Raw genomic sequence first — 21457 nt, 5'->3', positions numbered from 1 at the left:
CCCGCGCCGTGGCTATAAAAGAATTGGAATGCGATACTTGCTGTGGCGGCAGAGGCCACCGGCCGTCGACTACGAGTAGATACAGCACAGAGGTTCTTTAATCAAGGTGCCAGTAGTTGTAGGTTGTCCCACCTTGTACTAAGAGCAGCAACAGCAGCAGAAGCCACACTTGATTGAAATCTATTTGAATAAGTCTAATTAAAGAAACTCTGAGCGCAAAAAAAGCATTACAAAAAAACCTTATAAAATTCCACACCGTAATTAGAGGGTTATTAACACATCTTAAGCGTAGTCAGAGACGAGGATAAAAAATTATGCAAAATAATTCAGTGGCGGAATCAGGGAACCCTGCAATGAAAATCTTCACAGTTGTAATTCATGGAGATGGCTCTGCCGTGAATAGACAAATATGCTGATTGTTGAGATTGGCATGCGGATATTAAGATATGCATATTTATTTATACACACGTGGGGTATGGAGAACATTTTAATTCAGATGTTCGCGCAGTCTAGCGCCCTCAAATAAATATCCGCCCATGCCGGATTGAGCTGCAAATGAGGGAGCTCGCTTTCATTTGGTAACTGTCCTGAACCCCTTCCTCACTGCACAGCCGAGTGCTGAATTTAAATCAGGATCACGCATCAGAAGCTGATTACGTTCTGTTTGACTGCATTTGAAATGGCGTGGCGACAATGCACTTCACATTTAATTATTTTTGCTACAATGGAAAAAGAAAACTGATTTTAAGTGAATCTCCAAAGTTGACTGAATGCTACCCAGAACGCTCTATTAAAATTAAAATTGATGCAACAAAAACACCACCTTGCTGGAACAGTAGAATCAAAAGGAATCAGTGGGCTGTGGCTGATTCTTAATGAAATGAATATACATTTTACAGCAACAATTTTTTTTGTTGTCATATTTATTTCCCTCTAGAGTTTGTAGAGAATGGTGCAAAAAACATGTTACGGAGAGAGGTCAGACTGGTCAAAGCTGACAGGAAGGTGACACAAATAACCACACATTACAACAGTGGTATGCAGAAGAGCATCTCTGAACACACACCACGTCAAACCTCCTAAGTGGATAGGCTACAGCACCAGAAGACCAATAAGTCTAAAAAAATAATTCTAATAAATACCTAAAGGAACGCACTGAGTGTATATAAATGTAAGGTTTAAGAAAGTCAGCATCCATTTTGACAATGGTTGTGATTCCCATCGGAGACCAAGTTGTTTTTTTTCTGTTTTAAGGGAAGGGATCTAATCATACAAATAGTAGTCGTCATTAAGCAATAATATCAGAGGAGAGCAAGAAATTATTTGACCAGGTATTGAGGATAAAGCTCACCCGCTTCCAGAAATCAGACACTACCTGGCACTACCCAGAACACCTGTTCCTACAGTACACAACATTACGAAAAATCTCTACCCAAGAAGACTCCAGTTAGAGACGAGTAAGACAGACTACATTTCCCAAGATTTCATCACCATAATGATATCAGTCAAGGTTCTAAATACCTCGAATGCTTGTGAGTGCAAAACAGTTGGTGTCAAACTGACACTAAAAGCAGCTTTTGAAAATACACATTGCACACTGACTAACAATGTCAACAGAAAAACTGCTGTCTGATGATGAATTATATTTTTTCCTTTTATTACTTTCCATTTCAGATTTCCTTCAGATAAAGAGCAGAGCCTTCATGCTCAGTGTGTGTTTACTCTCAGTATTCTTCTGTTCCTAGCACTTACTGTAATAACATGGTCTTTTGGCATCTACAGTACTTACTTCCTCAATGGAGGATGTGCAGTAGATATCTGGTCGCAGAGTCCAATATGATTTCTGTTTCTTCTTACATAGAAGAAGGCTACAAACTGCTCATTGATCGATCGCTGATCTGCAATCAGTCGGGTTGGAGATACGACTGTATCTTTCCAGTAAGAGATGCCAGGATGGTATGAATTAACATCTGCAGACCTCATAAATTTCGGAACTTTTTCCCCATATTAGTATTTATCCCACTCCTCCACAGGTCCGTAAGTTTTATCGCCGCAGCCTTCCAGGTACGGGTCCCACATTCGTCAGAGAAACGAGACAGTGGACTGGCCGCTTCAGCAATACAGTTAATAAAGTTGTGTGGGATTGATTTCTGGGTCATGGAGTAGCTCCATATTATAACCCTTTCAACCCCTCTCTCTCTCTCGACCAGACTACCCTCCCACACAAGCCCTTTGATATGGTCTAAGCCACGTTCTTCCCCATATACAGTAAATACTACACCTGCTTCCCGCCAACACAGTCCCACAATGCACTGCATTAAACCATTCTGTGTGGCCTTTTTAATCAACTCAAGTGCTTAATTACAGCATACAGCACTGTCCCAGCTCATTCGAGCATTGATAACTGGAAGATATTCTCTTAGCAAATCACTTCCACCCTTATTTATGAGCCTGTGAATGCTAAGCTCACGGCACAGAAATTCCTGGTGGCGATAACCTGAGACTTTGAATTCTGGTGGCGATAACCCGAGACCCTGAAGAAGGGCTCTGAAATACACCGATGGTGACAACACCGGCAGGCAAAAGGTAATAACGGTGAAATGAGAGAAAGCATTCAACGACATGGGTAACGTGCACAACAGCAAAAAGTGCTGGTTGGTGGTCATAGCAGTATAAACAGGAGAGGGGAAATTCAAAGGATGGGGCTCATTTACGCTCGTCTTTCATTGGTGAGGCTAGTTTTAACCAACAACTTGAACAAACGACTGACCAGGCTATGCCCATGGCCTTTCAGAGCAGTTCACCAGCTAATTTAACAGAAATGGTGTTGGGCACAAAATCAGTGAGATACCTCCTAATCAAGGCCTTGTCAGAGGCAACACTTGGTTTATTATTGTATCATTTGAATGATTGAAAATAGTACAATTGGAAATAATAGAAAGCTAAAATTCTGAACAACTGAACAATTCTGAACAACAATTATATTTCCATAATTTACTTGTACTTGGAGGAAAAAACAAAAACTTAACTCAACCTTCAATCCATATGCAAGGAGAACTCCATGACACCATAAAAGCCTCTTGAGACTTGACTGCTTTCACAGCAAAGGCAGTGTCACACTAGCCTTTATTAAAACCACCATTAAAATGTACAAGGATAGACTTTTCCATCTTGCACTTGCTATTTTCAACTTGCTTAATTTAAAATAAGTTCATTTTGCTTTTGCAGTGAAGTTTCATTCCCTTGATGCCCTGGATACCTTGCCTGGCTATTTGTATTAATGTTTAAATATGATGATAAAAATGTCTACCTTAAAGAGAATTTCAGCTACTCCGATTCGTTTCTATGGCAGAATGCACTGCCAGAGGTAGCTAATTTGGTTATGCCGATCTCTCATGCCTTACTGCCTCAGCATATTCTGTATTCTATAGAAAATGGACAGAATACCCCAACTACGCTGTGCAGATCATTGCAAGGTGGATGATTTTAGGACATTGGCTTTGAATAATATTTAAAAAAAGAGGGGAAAAAAAACACTTGCTATTTTTAACTTCCTTAATTTTAAATAAGTTCAGTTTGCTTTTTTCAGTTTTTATTTAGTTTTGTTTCATTCCCTTAAAACCATGGATACCTTTGCTGTGTATTTGTATTAATGTTTAAATATGATCTTTTTACAGTAAATGGCAGGCCAAAGTTTAAAATAAAGCATCTTCGAGTTCTAACAGAAAAGGCAGCCCATATGTAGACAACATAGATATGTTTCCCATATTTCATGCAGGGCATGTATGGTAATTACGTTTGAAGTCTTACATTTCATTTTGATTAAACATTACAGGTGTTTCCACCATGTGGGGCGCAATGTAGATTAATTCCTTATGTTATATGACTTTACCCTTCCACATACTTATACAATTATATAGTGCATATAGCACACTGCCGTTTCACACAATGGTCATCATAAATGACCCAGGTTAATGAAGGTCAATCATGGCCACAGTGGCCACTTTTAACATCATTTCAATTTTTAATAACATCCAAGATTAAATTACAGACTAATGTGCACGTTTAGTCAGACCTGTGGAGGGTGCAGATGGACGGATGAAAGTCATAAAACTACTGCAGAGAAAATAACGAAATAGACTGGAAGTGTCCACCTTTGCCCATGGAACATGAGAGAAAGAGAATAACATGCTGCTGGACAGTAAGTCTCAAAGGGGCTTTATGAACAAAGGAAGACATTAGGACTTTTTACAGAGAGAACCAAAAACAATTATAACTATGATTTACTGGCTAAAAGCACTGAGTCAGTGAAGTGAAGTGGTGTGCTGGGATTCATATGCCACACTCACAATGCACTCACCTCATATCCCTCAGGCTCCAAAGGCCTGGGACATGTTCCAGAACCTTCCACAGTTTGTGGCGTAATGACATCACTATGTTTTATCTATCTTGTCTATCTGGACATGAGCATCACTGACATACTCATTGTACAAGCACTACACGTAGCATGACGTACAGAATATTTCATACAAATTAACACGTGCATAGACCTTTGAGAAATCCAAATTTTTCTTATACAATACAAAATACATCTGGCAGAGAGCTTCAATTACATGATACATCTCAAATAACATTAACGATATGACTGAATGTCCTTTTAACTAAATTTGAAAATATTTTAACCAGAACGCTTTAGTAGACGGACCAAATACAAGTTTTTCATGCTCTAACGCCGAGTGCACCCCAAGAGGACACCAAAATATTTGTGCATTCAGTGAAACCATTCTGAATAACTCACAAACAAGGATTTGCCCTCTTTAAAAATTAAAATTCTAATGCCCTGCTACACAAGAAACTGAACCTGTCTTTAAGCAGCAGTGATTTAAGGTCACAGACGACCCAGGGACTGAAGCTACTGGTCCCTCAAGCAAAAAACACGGCTCTCAAGCAATCTTCATAATGTATTGCTTTTAAATAAGTCATGCCGTGTCAGTATGGATATCATAGCATGGTAAACAAGTTACTTCTGCATCGCTGGGCATGGAATGGAGACGAATCGGTGGTAAACCCGTGCACTGGGACGTGTGGCGTGTGGGTCCGGACCGCAAAGGATAGTGGGTAGGAACCACAGCGGTCGGCGCTCCGAGATGAATGAGAATGCCAGGAAGGCGGGGGTAGGGGCTATCGCTTCCCTGCTGCACAGTGCAATCCTTATCTTCAGAGCCCGCTCCTTCCTCCAACTTCCTGGGAGACACAGCCATCTGTTACGTTTAACGGACGGCCCACCGCGACAGTACTTCCAGGCGTTACGAGCGGATATGCAGAGCGGGGAGCGGGAGGGCGACCGGCTCGTTAGCAGGGCCGCGAATCGGGCAGCGAAGGAGGGAGCCTCGGGCCTGAGATACGAGCATGCGCTCTCCCTCGCATGGAAGACGCGGTAAACACGCTCCCAGGAAGAACTGGAAATAAAACTTTGCAGTTTTCCCAACTCTCGCTGCTACCGCGACAGGAGAGAGGAGGAGGCCGTCCTGAGAGGCGCCTCCATGACATTACTCGGCTCGGAATGCCACAGGAATGATTGTGTTCTCAGCAGGCAAAGAGTGCGATTCAACTCCCTCCCCTCTACTTTCACCCAACACTCACCCTACTCAGGGACAAACTCTAGCAATCTCTCCAAGTTTAGAAGCTTTTATCTTTCCAAATTTGTACTGTAAAAAAGCCGGGCTTCATTCTCTTGGTAAAACAGTTAGAATTGATCTCACAGAGGGGTATCAATATTTCCAAACTTTCCAAACTATAAAATGGCACACAATATTTTAAAAATGGTCCTTTGAGACTGAACAGTAACCATGAGCAGCATGGTGCAACAGTACTGATACAAACCTAGTCACTCCTAGATAGTGGATGACCCCCTACAGCCTGCATGCATTTTCCTACCCTTTCAGACAAATACACATGCACATTTTAAATATATATTCAACCTATGATAGTTCATACCAAATCTACATAGGATAAAATATGTGATGTCATGAAGGTGACAGACATCGCATGCATTGGGCAAGCAGTCCTGCTTTTTCCATGATTAAGAGCAGATAGAGTTGAACAACTCCCAGGAGAAAGTAAAAACTATTTTATTCCATGTGCAGTCCTAAGATAGTCAGAATCAAGACAACCTTGTGGGACAACTGGTCCCCTGGCACAAATGCTCTTTGTATTAATATAAAGATGGAAATGGCACCATAAGAAAAACAAATGAGCATGTAACCTTGTTTACAAATACCATGTCCTCAAACTCAAAGCCTCTCAGACAGCAAATAATGGAAATATTTTACTTCTTTGTCACATTTTTGACAACTGCATTAGTCACCTCTCCTGAAAATGACTCCAAAAGTTTGACAGACTCATTTCATTCGGAAAAGCAAATCAAACAGCCTAAATACAGATATTGAACTACCAGCTCATAAGCCAGCTGACATCTCTTTACTTGTTGAGAATGAGCGCATATGCACACTGTAGAGACCTGGTCTGTGTGTGTGTGTACACATGTATTGATAACATCTGAGGTGTCTAAGGTGTATATAGGTGTATAAGGTGTATATCATACCAAAGTTGCCAGTGGGGCTGGTACTTGGGACCACTTTGCATGGTCAATTCTTAGCGGGGTTTCGATGACCTGCAGAAGCTAAAGACCAAAGAACTCCATGTGAATGTGAATCATTCAAATAATGAAAAACTCTGAATTGGGAAACCACATTAGTTTAAAAAAAAGAATGACAGCTTGCATCAGGCCAGGAAGTGTTTGGCTCAAAGCGTTCAGAAACTGTATTTCTGAAATAAAGAGAATTTGCATGGGTCAATTTGTTCATTTGTAAATGTGTTTACACGGCTACGAATCAAATTAGCCAATGCGAGCACAATAAAGCGTTACTGTACTTAATGACACTGCCACATTATGGTATTAATATGCCATTGAACCAGAAGGCATACCGTATGTATCCTACAGTCACACCAGATTTATGTATTTATACCGGACGTTTAAATGCTGATTGTTTAAAATAGTACTTTAACTTCAACTCTACCACACTTCTGTGTGGAGATCTCAGGTAATGGGTAGGTGCCACAGTGTAGAAGGCAGTGTAAAGGCAACAATAACCAGCAGCCACAGTTACAGTAGTGCTGGCATTTTAATGCTACCGTCCATCTGCTAGGAAGAAAAGCTCAGCAATGTGTCAGCAATGTGCCATAATGGATGTGTGCAAAGTGCAACCTTTTGGATTTACTACTAAGTGTTCCTTACTCAAACCCTACTTGCACACCTACACACATACACCCACTCACCGACACGAACACCCCCCAACACCCCCCACCCACCTACACAAATGCACGTCCAACCACACACCCACATACACACCTATCTGCCCACACACACGAACAAGCACTTGCACACGCACATGCAAAAACACATAAAAATGTGTGGACACACACACACACGCACATATGCACATACACACATACACACACACAAGCGAGGTGCTGTAAGTGTCGTCTTTCCCTGCCATACATTAACACAGTGGCGGACTCTGCAGCGGAACAGATGTGATTTCAGCACCTGCAGGGCAGACAGCATTTCCATCACGCACTCACTCTGTCTTTTGCATTTTGACACAGGTGGCTGAAAACGTCTATTGGGTCTCTGTATAAATTCCAATATCAAACTTGGCAGTGACTCCGCTTGTAACAATCACAGCAGCTGATGACAGGGCACAGAAAATATAAAGAAATAAAAAACGCCATTTCCATCCTAGCATTGATGATATATAAAACAGAAAACTTCCTTATCCCAAAAAGCTGCATTCCAGGAACCTCTCATATCATACTTCACTCTAAATAAATAGATACAAGAGTGCATGCCTAGAATCCAAGTATGCACGCAATGTTTTCCTTTTCCGTTTAAATTATGTTGACAATTTTATAAAATGTGCACAGTCAATCTATAATCATAAATAAAAACACTGACTGAAGCCAATTGCCAGGACAAAAGCAGTAGGTCAAACGCCTGAGTATTCCTGTACTCCTAACACACATGATTAAGATAGCAATACAGTACCATTTATGTAGGGGTCATTTGCTGATTAAATCCATCTCTAAAACATTTTCAAATGTAGCTAAACATTTGAGTGCTGGACTGAATGACTTATATTATAAGTCATTCAGTCAAACACTTACACAGTAACAGTATAAACTCTTACACTGTTTGACTTGGATAATAAGATAAGAGACACAAAAACCCACAGATGAGGGCTGGAGAATTGACTATGACAACCAAGAAAGCTATTGTGAGGATTAAAGAAAAGCAAAAATCAATTAGAACTATTGCACAATGAGCTATTCCAACTGTTCACAGTCAAAAGTATGGAATGTGATAGAAAAGAAGTTAGCTCCTGGAGGACTCCAGCTATAAGGCTGCCCACAGAAGTAATGATTGGACGATTATTATGAAATTTCCAGCTTAAGTAACTGCTAAATATCTCCATAAATCGGGTGGGGGGATATGCAGGATATGGGAGAAATAGAATGGGAGGTGATGAGCAGTGAAAATGGTATAAAAAAATAAAATAAAAAAAAGATTTCTATTCTAGTCAAGATGCTAAATCTGAACCTAAACGAACATGACGTTAATGTTTCATCATCTTCGGAACAAACAACAAGGGTTCTGTGTAATAAATAGTTTTTCCTCTGGTTTCCCAGGGATTCCCAGGAGAACCAGGCATATTCCGCAGTCTGTCATCAGCTCACCATACAAAGCTGACAAGAGCGGCTTCCATATTTAGATTTTTGAGAATTACGCATTTCTGATGGGTACAGGGATTTCAGCTCTAATCGACGGCATCAGAATGATAGTGCCTGTAAAGAGGTCACTGCCTGAGACAGACTCTGAACGCTCGCAAATGCATTTCATGTACAATACTTCTGCAACCGAACGTATGGAATTACATTATCATGAAGACACTGAACAAGATCGGAAGTCAGTTTGGATAATGGAAACAAATTCATCACCATCATTCAACTTTGCATAACAGAATATTAAGACAGTTGAAAAAAAAAGGAATAATTCAGCTTCTGTCAAAATATTTGTTCTGCAGTTACTGCAGGAAGGTACACACCGACATTTACATATCTGCAAATGTATATTTGAGCATGTGAAAATAACAATCCGATTATTATTATTCATGATGATAACTCATGATTATTACGCGCCATTCGCATATAAATATTATATGAAGTCCAAACATTAAACAAAGGGATTTTCTTACGACTTGCTTGATAAGCAGCCCTTTAAGATTCAATCAATTTTTATTTCCCTCCCAACGGCATACGTTTGAGAGAAAGATGGCTGGAGAAGCATTAATAAAACAATAGAGACAACAAAGTGACAAGACGCCGTGCCGCAAACTTTGGAGATTAGCGGCGGTAGAAACGTGACCCTGTTCATAATTCATGTCCTCATTTGAGCCCGTGCCTCATCATCCGGCACGTCGGCGAACGAGACCCTCCATTTTTTATCGCGTGGAACGAAAACATTAAAGACGACCTAGCGTGATTCCGGCCGCCGTTCCTAGGCAACGACCGCTGGGGGAGATCAAAGCGATGTGGTGATGCGGGCGCCGGGATTTGCCGAGTCCTTGGCCGGTACTTACTTATTCTGCATCATGTTCATTATGACCCAGTCGGCGGGGTAGACGTTCTTCCCGATGAGGTCCTTGAACATGATAAATGTTTCCATCAGGAAATCCTGAAACAGAACAGGAAGCGACTGAAATGAGGACTTCTATTCTCAACCCCGGGAAGATAAGGAGAAATCTATAATAAAGTGGAAAGGGCCTCAGAAACCCAGATGGGAAATAGATTTGAGATTGGTTTTTAAGGTTTAAGGTGAATAATGTGTTGAACGGACCTCTGTTTGAAGGGCAAGGCAGACAATGATATTTACAAGCAACTTGCAGAGCGCCAGATCACAATTCTAAATCTCTCTGGGGTATGTTAGACACACCTGGCCCTCTCCTTGAGTTTAACTGCCTGTGAGTGACCTGCTCTTATTCGCCTTCCCTCCTAGATAAAACACATTTTTATTTCCGTAGGCGCACACAGGGTGCTGCTATTGTTTAAATTATTATAATTCATTTCTGCAACCTTTACATACAACATTTGAAGAAAGACATGGAACACCGCTGGTAGCACTAAAGGTAGGTTAAAGAAAGAAATCTGAATAAACTCCCAGGGAGGGCATAAAATGAGGCCCTTTTAGGTACATGAAAGGAATTCTCAAAATGAAAGTGTTGTGCTTAAACATCAAACAGAATCTATCATGCGATTGCATCATACTTGTGCCTGCTCTCGCGCCTTGATGATGCGATAAAGAAAATAAAAAGTGAAGCATTAATAACATATTTATCAGGTCTGAATAATGGCATAAACACTATGGACACAAATCATATATGTATGAAGATTATGACTTGTACATAATTGAAGATAGTTAATGTTGACATTGGTAATGATATGAAACATCAGATCACAGGCACAACATCATACATTAATAAACTGAATTCTATGTATGATGAGAAAATCAGTACTAACATGTTAATAACATGGTAATATTTACATAATAATGGTTTTAGTGTGCGTAATGTATTGTTTATTATCGTCATATGCCATAACTCTCACCAAGGCGTTTGGAGTTACTAGACCTTGGGTGACTTGGTTTGGGAAATCTCCAACTGTCAAGCACTGCCCGTTTCAGAAATGACGCAATGGCCCATGCCAGCCAAGTCAGGATAAATCTTTGAAAAGAGGCCTGTCTTCATCACAGTGATTGCTTTGCCGGGGCGCTGAAATAAACCTACCTTCCCTGTAACATGCTGAAAAATCAATCTACTGTCAAATCTCATCATCTGCCCTTCTCTCGACAACTCATCTCTTCCCTAAAACACATTACCGACACATGGATGGCGCGTTTGAATTCAGCCATACTGGCTAAATATGACCTTACTTTACTGGACAAAATGATTCATATGTACACTGGATAACAAATTACAGATGATCATATTTGGCATACTTATTAATTTATATAGGGGTCTCAAAAACCTGGCTTATTGGCTAGTTCAGAGTTTTAATAATGTGGGATTTGTGAGAAAATCTAATTGAGAACATTAACAGATTTGGAAATGTTGCACTCTTTATCATTTTACATTTTATATATTCTTATATCTGAGTTGAGCTATCAACAACCGTACATTAGTCTTCTCCATAATATTATATGATATGCAGCAGTTTCCCCATCACATCCAATTATTGTATTTCACTATGTTTTGTAGTTGCTAGCCATGAGTGACTATCGCTCCTGTAAAACAAATTCATCACAGTCCTGCCTGTGGTATAGTAACATTTAACTGAAACAAAATGACTTTGGCGAAAACTGAGTTTGTTTGTTTGGTTAATGAAGCTACAGGCTACATGTTTACATGTATTTACAATTATGTTCCATGATTATAAATGTTAGTATCCCTGCAACATCTGCCGCATATTGATAAGTGCTATACATCTGGAAAAACAAGAGCAGTAATATAATGCTGTAAATGTCCTAATTAAATCTGGTAATGACCACACTAGTTCTACAAGCAAGTTATAGACTACAAACTTTGATTCGGAGCATTAACAACAACTCACAGTTGGCTACAGTTTTTTTTGTAATCTGTGATTTTAGATTATAGTCATTAGTTTTGTCTATTGCTGACATTATTGCAATTAACTATTTAGGTCTGAGTGAAGTATGGTGCAATTAACTGGTGAGCTTATCGCACATTTCCACCTTTTCCACACCTTGTGTGGTCAGTTACATAATTAAAATCGGACAAATAATTGTATTTCTATAAACCACAACAAATGAGTATTTTTGGAGCAGCAGAAAAGATGAGGCTGTGATCATACAGTACATTAGAGTGCATTGCTGCTTGTAAATGCACTTGAATAATCTTGTTCTGAGGCTACAAATATTCAAAGCTCAAATCCGAAACGTCAATCGGATTCAGCACCGCCCCTTTCCCGGTTGCTTTAGGGCTAATTCTTTAATGTGGACTGGCCTTCTGGGAATTCGTCTGTGCTGTAGATTTTATTTCGAGACCCTGTGTCAGCAGAAAACACTGCTTCAAAAGGTTTGTGTTGAGGAGCAAACAGCTCGGCAGATGTTTCGCGCCAATTAGCTTCAACACCACCCCACCGATCAACCGAGAGAGAAAAAATGGAATGTGGGAAAAATATATATTATCCTGAGCCAATACATTAGCAAGGCATTGTCAGAAATTACATTTGGCACTTCATTGTCAGCGATTCAGTCTTATTAAGTTTTGACGGCTCTGCTGTAATGAAGACAGGGCTTTCTCAAATGACACTTGCCAAAGTGAAATCAAAGAATGCGTCTGTCAACATGTGTGGGAGTGAGGTGGTAGCATAGGGAATGCCTCGCGTGTATTACTTCCTTATAAAAGTAGCCTCTGCGATTCTGGCTGTTGGGGAGAAATCGTTTCCATTTTGTTGACAGTGAACAAAAAGCTATGTGATGGAGAGGGGGGCAGAGAAGATGGAGTCTCCGGGGGACAGGCGGTAACAGAGCGGCACTGGGCGGGGGGGGGACACTCACCACAACGTCCGATCTCATCTTGCCGAAGGTGTTGATCAAGTGAGAGTAGTGGTACTCCTCCATTTGTCTCAGGGTGGCTGTCATGCTGGCGACAAAGCTGCCCTGTGCGGGAGAAAAAAAAAAAAAAAAACACCGTCACACAAACCGCTAACTCCATTTAGCGGGGGGCGGAATACTACACTTTTTACAGAGGCTGCACTGCAAGATGCAAACCACTAGTTGCAAAAGCAGGATGGCCATGTCACAGCTTGTGAAGAAGTACCTAAAAAAGCCTGCAGAGTTCTGGAAAAAAAAGGCTTGTGTGGACAGATGAGACCAAGATTGACTTGTATCAGAGTGACGGCAACGGCAGATGGCGTGGAGGCAGTTGGGAGAATTAGCAATGTCAACACAATCGGGCCAGAGGATGTGGAGAGTGGGGTTTGGGGGGCTCTTTGCAGTCTTGTTAACCTGCTTTTCGATGCCGGTGCCAGCTGAAGCCTTTGGGGGGGCTCCAGCTGGACGGGCACCAGCAGAGCCACAAGCTTCACCTCGTCAATTAAAGCGGGGGACATCAATCTACGGGGCGCGCTGCTGGGGCGGAGATTAATACGGAGTGCGCCGCGGCTCCGCTCCCGCCGACGCCAGCCAGCTCGGGCACGCCGGCCTGCCACACAATTAATGGCGGGGAAAGTGCTGGCACCGAGGAGCGGGAGGCCGGATTTGAGCCTCCGCCAGCGGAGTATGACTGATGTAACCGGTAAAACACCTCGCAGTCCAGGGACAAGGAAATTACACGGAAAAAACAAAACCCAGGGAAAATATCATCTTCAAGACCAAAAAAAGGTTTAGGAGGGGACCCTGCGAGCACACATTACAAATCTGGCAGAGCTGCAAAATGCACTATGCACTGCACTAGAAAATAATACATTACAAATAAAGGATAATCCAAGCTGGGTAAGGCCTGTTTTATGGCACAGCATAGACCTACAGCCGACTGTAAGAGTGAAGGATAGAGTCAAGCAGGTTTATAACAGACTGTTGGAAAAAGTGATCATGTAGGAATAAAAAACCTGCTTTTCCTTTTCTCCCTCTGCAAACAGTGGAAAACTGGACCTATTCAATCTCTAATTCAGACTCCAGAGGATTTACAAATAATCTGTCAAAGATGAATAAATAAGATAAGATAAGCAGTAGAGAGAAGGTAAATCCAATGACGACAACCAATAAAAAACTAATCAAGCACAAACAGGTGTAATGAACACTTTAAATTAGCAGGCTACTTCGGTTTACACAGAGGCTAGGTGTTGATTTATAGAAGACTTTAAAATCCATTTCATTGACATGCTCAACAAATACAAAAAGGTCAGAAGAATGAAAAAAGTTTTAAGCAAATTTACTAACTGTTAAATTAAAATCCACCGAGTGCTAAATAGGATGGGCGTTCGTTCAAATTAAATTGGTCCTGAAGTTAGATAAGCCGTAAAGAACACAAATGTTTCAACAGGGGGGGAAAAAATGCCTTGAAAACACGAGAAGAATGTAATTGCCATGCAGGGCTACACTGGGGCGAACTCGGCTCACGAACGCTGACGTGGCGATTCTCACAAGCGAGCTCTGTGGAATGTGAAATCATGAGCGAATTCACCATTACCACGGTTCATAAAATCCCACCGGAATGAATGGTGTGCCTCGAGAAACATGATTCAGCAATGAATGTCATAATCACTACACCTACACGGGAATCAGACGTTTGTTGCTACGTAGGTAAATTCAGCATCCCTGTTGTTTCTGCAAAGCTGCCCTGCTGCACTGCCGTTAAACAACTGACAGTGCGTGAGGGGAGTGCGGGGGAAGGGCAGAAAAAGATTCAGTTTTCTTTATTTACTTTGCGGCTGTGAAAACACCTACACCACTGGATTTTAGCATTTTGTGGGCATTCCTATCGCACACATTCTAGAAGATGCTACAAGATGGAAACAAGCTAAATCAGAAAATGATTAAAAGGGAATAGCGAAAAAGTTTTTTAAAGCAACGGCAAAACAGGTCACAGCCTTACTATGCATTGTCTGTGGTTATGTACAGTATACACTGCATAATATACATTTACATTTACATTTACATTTTAGTCATTTGGCAGACGCTTTTAATCCAAAGCGACTTACAAGTGCATAGGTTCTACCATAAGTCAGAGCATCACATCCAGAAACTAGCAAAATACACATGAAATGCTGTTCTAAACATAGTTGTCATCATAAGTGCATTTTTTTATTTTTTTTTGGGGGGGGTTAGACAAGGATAGGGATATCAGAAAGGAGGGGCAGGGGAAATCAGGAGGGAGGACTAAGGTAGAGTTTGAAAAGGTGGGTTTTGAGTCTGCGTCGAAATAGGGGGAGGGATTCTGCTGTTCTGACAGTGGTAGGCAAGTCATTCCACCACTGAGGAACCAGAACGGAAAACAGGCGTGAACGTGCAGCTCGACCACCAGGTGCACGTAGAGAGGGAACCGTAAGGCGACCAGAGCTGGCAGACCGGAGTGGTCTAGCTGGGGAGTAGGGAGTGATCAGGGATTGTATGTAAGGTGGGGCAGTCCCCTTAGCAGCCTGAAATGCCAACACTAGGGCCTTGAAACGGATGCGTGCGGCAATGGGAAGCCAGTGAAGGCCAATGAGAAGCGGGGTGACATGAGCCGACCTGGGCTGATTGGTGATCAGGCGGGCTGCAGCATTCTAGACCAGCTGGAGGGGCTTGATGGCACACGCTGGGAGACCGGCTAGGAGGGAGTTGCAGTAATCCAGGCGGGAAATGACGAGCGCCTGGACTAGGAGCTGGGTGGCTTTCTCAGTCAGGAGATGACGGATACGGCGTATATTATACAGAAAGAACCTGCAGGTTCTGGCAGTGGAGGATACTTGTGGAGCCAGGGTGAGGCAGTTATCAAGAGTCACCCCAAGATTCTTTGCCGTAAGGGAGGAGGAAACTACAAGGTCCTCAACAGTCAATGAGAGGTCGTTTGACGGAGAGGACTTAGCAGGGATGTAGACAAGCTCAGTTTTGGCAAGGTTGAGCTTCAGGTGATGGGAAGTCATCCACGCAGAGATATCAGCCAAGCAGGCAGAGATCTGTGTGGTGATTTGGGTGTCGGGGGGGAAGGAAATGAAGAGTTGGGTGTCATCAGCGTAGGAGTGATAAGAAAAGAACCAAGAGACATGGTGTATAGCGAGAAGAGGAGAGGCCCAAGAACCGAGCCCTGCGGGACTCCAGTTCGTAGGGGTTGAGGGTCGGAGACTGCGCCCCTCCAAGTCACCTGGTAGGAGCGACCAGAGAGGTAGGAGGAAAACCAAGCGAGTGCAGAACCTGTGACACCCATCGCAGACAGCGATGAGAGCAGAATCTCATGGTTGACTGTATCGAAGGCGGCTGACAGGTCGAGGAAGAATATATATACCACATTACTTCACATACAAACCATGAAAAAATATACGTATGAAAAATGAATTCCACGGCAATTATCTGAAATAATATTGAAAGAATAATGTAGGGAATATGAGAACATAGGGAATAATCTAATATGGCTTTACCTCTGAATGAAAGGCAAATCTGAAATTCTAACCATGTGATGGCCAACACACCTATTTATCTAGCAACCTGATTATTATCAAATGTGTAAGTCTAATGGACAATGAAATGCATAATTTTCTTAATTAGCACTTTATAATAATACAAATAATAATACATTATCAAATTTATATCATTTATTATATTGTTATCATGTATTCAAAATTACTTCTTTATTCTGAATACAATGCATAAATAAAATGGTAACGGGGACAACACAGACACCGCTGATTTTACTAACGCAGATATTAATTTGAGACCCATAATGTAGAGCTAAAAGCTTTAATTTCCACTATTCCACAATAATAATGTAACTCAGCCATTTGTTATTCATGGTCATTTCCATATTGGATATTCTACCCCCTTTGAAAATCTGAACTGTAGTTGTAATAATGAATGACCTACATACTGTATCAAAGCTGAGCCAAAATTGTCCAGTTTCACTCATCCTGTACCTCTGGGCTACCCCACAAGTATAGTATTTGGCACAGTGCTCATTTTAGAGTAATGTAAATAACTAAAATACACATTTCAAATCAGACAAAATCTGTATTGAAAATGTCAGGACTGTATGGGCCTGAACCCCACCTCCCTCCTCAACTCCTCCCAAAATGTACCATCCACAAGTAAATTCTATTGGAGAAGGAGGAAGACTGGGATAGGGATAAGGCTGGTAGAAGGATTGAAAAATGAATAGCAAAATGCATACTCCACACAGACCGGCCCCGGTCAGGATTCAAACCCAGGATGTTTTTTTTGCGAGGCGACGATGTTATCCACAGCAACACATAGCTCACACTAGAAGTCTCTATATAAAGAATCTATAGATACAAATCTCATGGAACTATGGGAGGAGATATACAATGAGACTAAAACATTTATTGGCAGTCAGATCCCTCTTCATGTTACAAATGTTCTCGATCCAACAGCTGGAAAATAAAATGAACTCCAATTTAACCCCCCACACAGGAATAGATTGAAATGTTTAGACTGATATAAGCCGATATTGCAATGCATTTGATTTCTGTAATTTTGCTGATGTTTAATACATGATGTAATATCCCCATGCAATGCAGTCTGAATCCATTACAGTCGCATCCAATTAGCCATTGCACACATATTTTGAGTGACAAAACACAGTTTGAAGGAAAGTTATTTTGGTGAAGATTGGGTCTCCTGGTGAAATCGTTATGTGTGTGTTTAGTCCCGTCTGATCGCTGCAGCTATCAGTCAGACGGGCACCGGGAGGGCCAAGATGTTTGGTATGGCTCATGCAAAAGCACGACGCTTTCGGAATTCAAATCAGCACGTCGTCATTTTCTTTCAATGCGGAGAACCTCAGCCCGGGATTTCACTTTACAAAGGAATCGCACGCTGGTCGCCAGCCAAGCTATTAAAATCCCATCTGGTTTACACTTTAACAAGACGCACGACATTCAAAGTCCCTTCCTGGTGCGATGTCAGACAGCCATCGCTCAAGAGCGCTCTGAAGGAGAAACAGAAGGTGAGGCGTCATTTTCCCTTTAACAAAGACACTGTTGCAGTTGTAATCAAGATGGCCGACTCCATTTACAATGACAGGTCCATCTTGTGACTGCTCATGAGGGGGCAGCCTACCTCCCTGGCTCAGCAAAAGAGCTCTTATCTTGTCCTTCGCTTATTTTTACCCAAGGAACTACCACAAAAGAACCTCCTGGTTTATGAATGCTGGTACAGAGAATTCAGTACTCTCTAAAGCATAAAGTAGACTGGCAGTCATTACAGTTTTATAGAGCATCTTGCTTCTCTGCATGCTGCGTTTCCCTGACGATGAAGAAAAGCATTCTCGCCTTATAAACTGCCACTAAGCTCTCAGAAACACACAATGAAGACTAAATTAGGATACTCTCCCATCGTCAGGACTAAATAAGACTGATTTTGCATATACACAAGCAGGACTAAACAAGACTGCCATCACATAAGTGCGAGCATGAGTAAATGAGAAACAAGAACTGTTGCACTTTATATACTGTGATAAATCATATAACAACATTGACAACCAGACAGGCAAAAAAACGAACACAAACATATCACTTTTTAAGCAGTGGAAGGAAAAATTTTAATTAGTAACAACATCATTGAGAATAAAATTGAAAATTGTTTTTGCATTTTCATAGTCTTATAATACTATGTCCCACATACAGAATTTTTGTTTGCTATGCAGTGAATGAATTTTGAAACATCTGAGACGGCATTAAAAATCCATCCACTCTGTATCAAGACCTTCAAATATGACTTGAGGCCAGCCGTTAAAAGTTCCACCTACATATTTAAAAAGTGTACAGCAATTTCTTTTTTATGATTCTGGACTTAGAGAAACACATAAGACTTGCGTAAGCATTTATTTTGGGGTCGATACATATGGGGAAAATAAAGACTCTTCAAGGAGATGCCATAAATAACCTGCCATAACAATGTTTAAGATACTGTGCTGCAGCACCATATATTTTCTTAAATATCCATTCCAAAAACATGTGCCTCGATGATAAACAACTCGGTCCGCTGTAAAAAGGCGCTTGTTATTTTGTGGGATAATACAATGACAATGGGCAATAATAGTATTTAGAATCAAACGGTCTCCCTGTTGAAAATGACACTTTTGTAAAAACAGGTGAGAAACATTCAGTCAACCACAAACGTGCGACAAAAAACATAAAAACCTTTCATGACTACAGAAAACATAACTTTACAGACACTCTGAGGGGTTTCCAAGAAAGCAAAACTTCAAAAGGCTTTCCTTCACGTCAATTTCCGAAGGAAAAACACTCCGGTTGACAAGAACACAACTCTCAGTTCTACCGTTTACTGAACGTCATGCTAGAAGCGAAAGAATGTGAATTGTACTTTAAAAAAAAATTCTAAATAGCATTTTGACAAAGAAAAATATTTCTAAATTGCTTAAACTGGCTAAACTGCAGTGTCATTGTAGCAATGCGATTTATACCAATTAGAGTGAGCTTGATTAGAAAGCAGAGTACAAGTGACTGCTGCTTAATGTTCTTTTCTGTGAACAACGAGCCCAATTACTGAACAGCACTGCAGATAAACACGGTTAGAAAGGGAGCTGGGGAAGAAATAGCAAGACAGCGGGCTACGTGTTCAACAAAGTCAATCCCTGCGGATGACTGCATGAGAATGTAATAGAAGCCCTTTGACATTTGGTCTATCGAGTCTACGCTGGAAGATGTGGCACAGCAACCATTACCAAAGAAAGGGCTCAATGCGGCCTCTGATCAGCCATGTTGATACGCAATGACAACTGTGAACACAACCATGCAGTCATTATCCAACATGTTAGTTATGTTCTTAGAAGGCACAACTTCCCAGTGAAACTATCATGGCTGAAAATGCACAGATGATGGTAAAACAATGTGATGTGACTAAATAGACTGGAGGGTCTATTCTTATGAACAACACCAGGCTTCAAAAATGTGAGCTTCAGTTTACCAATGTCGTTTCTGCCTTTCGTTTCAGCTTAAATGCAATGATCTGACAAGAATAATAAAAGGATATGAAACCTGAGGTATATAATGGATATTGGCATAGCTAAGGGGGGGGGGGGGGGGGTTGTTAGGCACAATGCAAAGCACAGTAGTGTCAAACTCCCTAGCCGTGGAAATACATGATAAACCATGGGCTGAAGTGTCATATTTATTTAATTAAATTGTGTCTATACACAGTAGAGTATATCTCATAATACATCACCAAAGAAACACACACAACAATTTCAAGTAATGATTTCATTGATTGAGTGGTGCATCATTCAGCTGAATTCATTTGGTTACTAAGCAACAATTATTTTTTCTTTGGACCTAGGCTGCTTCAACTGGCGACATTCACATTAGCTAATTTTATCCATTTAGCGAATTAACTGAATGCTGGCCAGTTGGGTGGTGAAACAAAAATAGAGTAGAACTATAAATGTGACCTTTCCTTCTTGTATATATTCATTTAGACACTGCAAATCATTGTGCAGTTCTGAACGTAACTCATTAAAAGTCATTAACCTAAAGAGGTGAAAGATGAAAATGAAATCAGATGAAATGAAAGGACTTTGAGGACTTTTCACTTACTGTTAAGGTTAACAAATTTGTTAAACTTACAATATTTAAGTCGCAATGATATTAAAATTATGTTCAAATGTGCTATTTACCCTTGGATTACTGTATCTGAGATTGACAGCTCACAATTTTAACATTCAGAGTGCCCCCATCTGACACAAGCACATGAAGTATATGAATGATTTCTGAGAAGTTATTCAGTATTCCAGGGGCACTGGCTGACCAGGCACATAAAACCCGTCACCGCCCCCGTGAAAGAGGTTTGGTTTCACATTAGGGCCCATCGTTATGAAACCTCCATTCATTTGTGTTCCCATTGAACATATTAAGCGCGGGCAGGACTGATCCTCGAGATCCCAAACAGAAGTAATTGTTGTTTTACCAAGCGTGCCCATTAATGGAGGGAATGATCCATTAGGGCAAATTAAATGCTGGTGATACTCTTCTGCGGGCGATTCTCCACTCGCTGTTTATACAGCACGGCAACTGTGCCATCCTGAGCACGACCAAGACATTTCAAAAGACGGCGGTGATGACTGAGCCTCGAGGAAAGAAAGAACATTCGCATGCTGTTTGTAACGGTGATACAAACTATTTTATCCAGCTGTGAAGGCTTTTCAGAAAGAAGATAGACAAATCCTTATAGAAGGCATATGGATGAGAAGAATGTTGATTAAGGGAGGTAGCTTATACATTCTGCATTTTTATTATTTTATGTAATTTTTTATCATTTATTTTTTACAATTTCTAACAAAGGATCCGTATTACACACTCAAATCCTCCTCTCTCAAAAGCCCGTGTCCATCACAAGGATGACTTGTGCCGGGGTGGGAGATAAGTGCTGTAATGGTGCCTCCAAAATCTTAACATCATTAAAAAAATGGGTCCTTTCTGCCTAGAGCTTCCAAACCAGGGCAGAAGTCCTCCATTACTTTACGTTACGTTAATTAGCTGACACTTTTATCCAAAGTGACTTACAGTACAGTTCATTAGACTAAGCAGGGGGCAATCCCCCCCTGGGGCAATCAGGAGTTTCCCCAACAGCCACACTGATCTTATTGTGGCT

The 21457-nt window shown here is 41.1% G+C and overlaps 1 protein-coding gene across 1 annotated transcript in view; it reads right to left on the bottom strand.

The window, feature by feature from the left end:
• The window catches only part of dock1 (dedicator of cytokinesis 1), a 254821-nt gene that overhangs the window by 90118 nt on the left and 143246 nt on the right, over positions 1-21457 (bottom strand). Inside the window, exons 28-29 of the mRNA XM_061225326.1 lie at positions 12695-12796; positions 9699-9793 (exon numbers count right to left, since the gene is read on the bottom strand). Of these exons, the coding sequence (XP_061081310.1) occupies positions 9699-9793; positions 12695-12796 (197 nt within the window). The remainder of the gene's footprint in view (positions 1-9698; positions 9794-12694; positions 12797-21457) is intronic.

The sequence above is a fragment of the Conger conger genome, chromosome 2 (assembly GCF_963514075.1).
Source record: "Conger conger chromosome 2, fConCon1.1, whole genome shotgun sequence".
NCBI lineage: Eukaryota > Metazoa > Chordata > Actinopteri > Anguilliformes > Congridae > Conger > Conger conger.
This window is presented reverse-complemented; position numbering and strand designations above follow the sequence as displayed.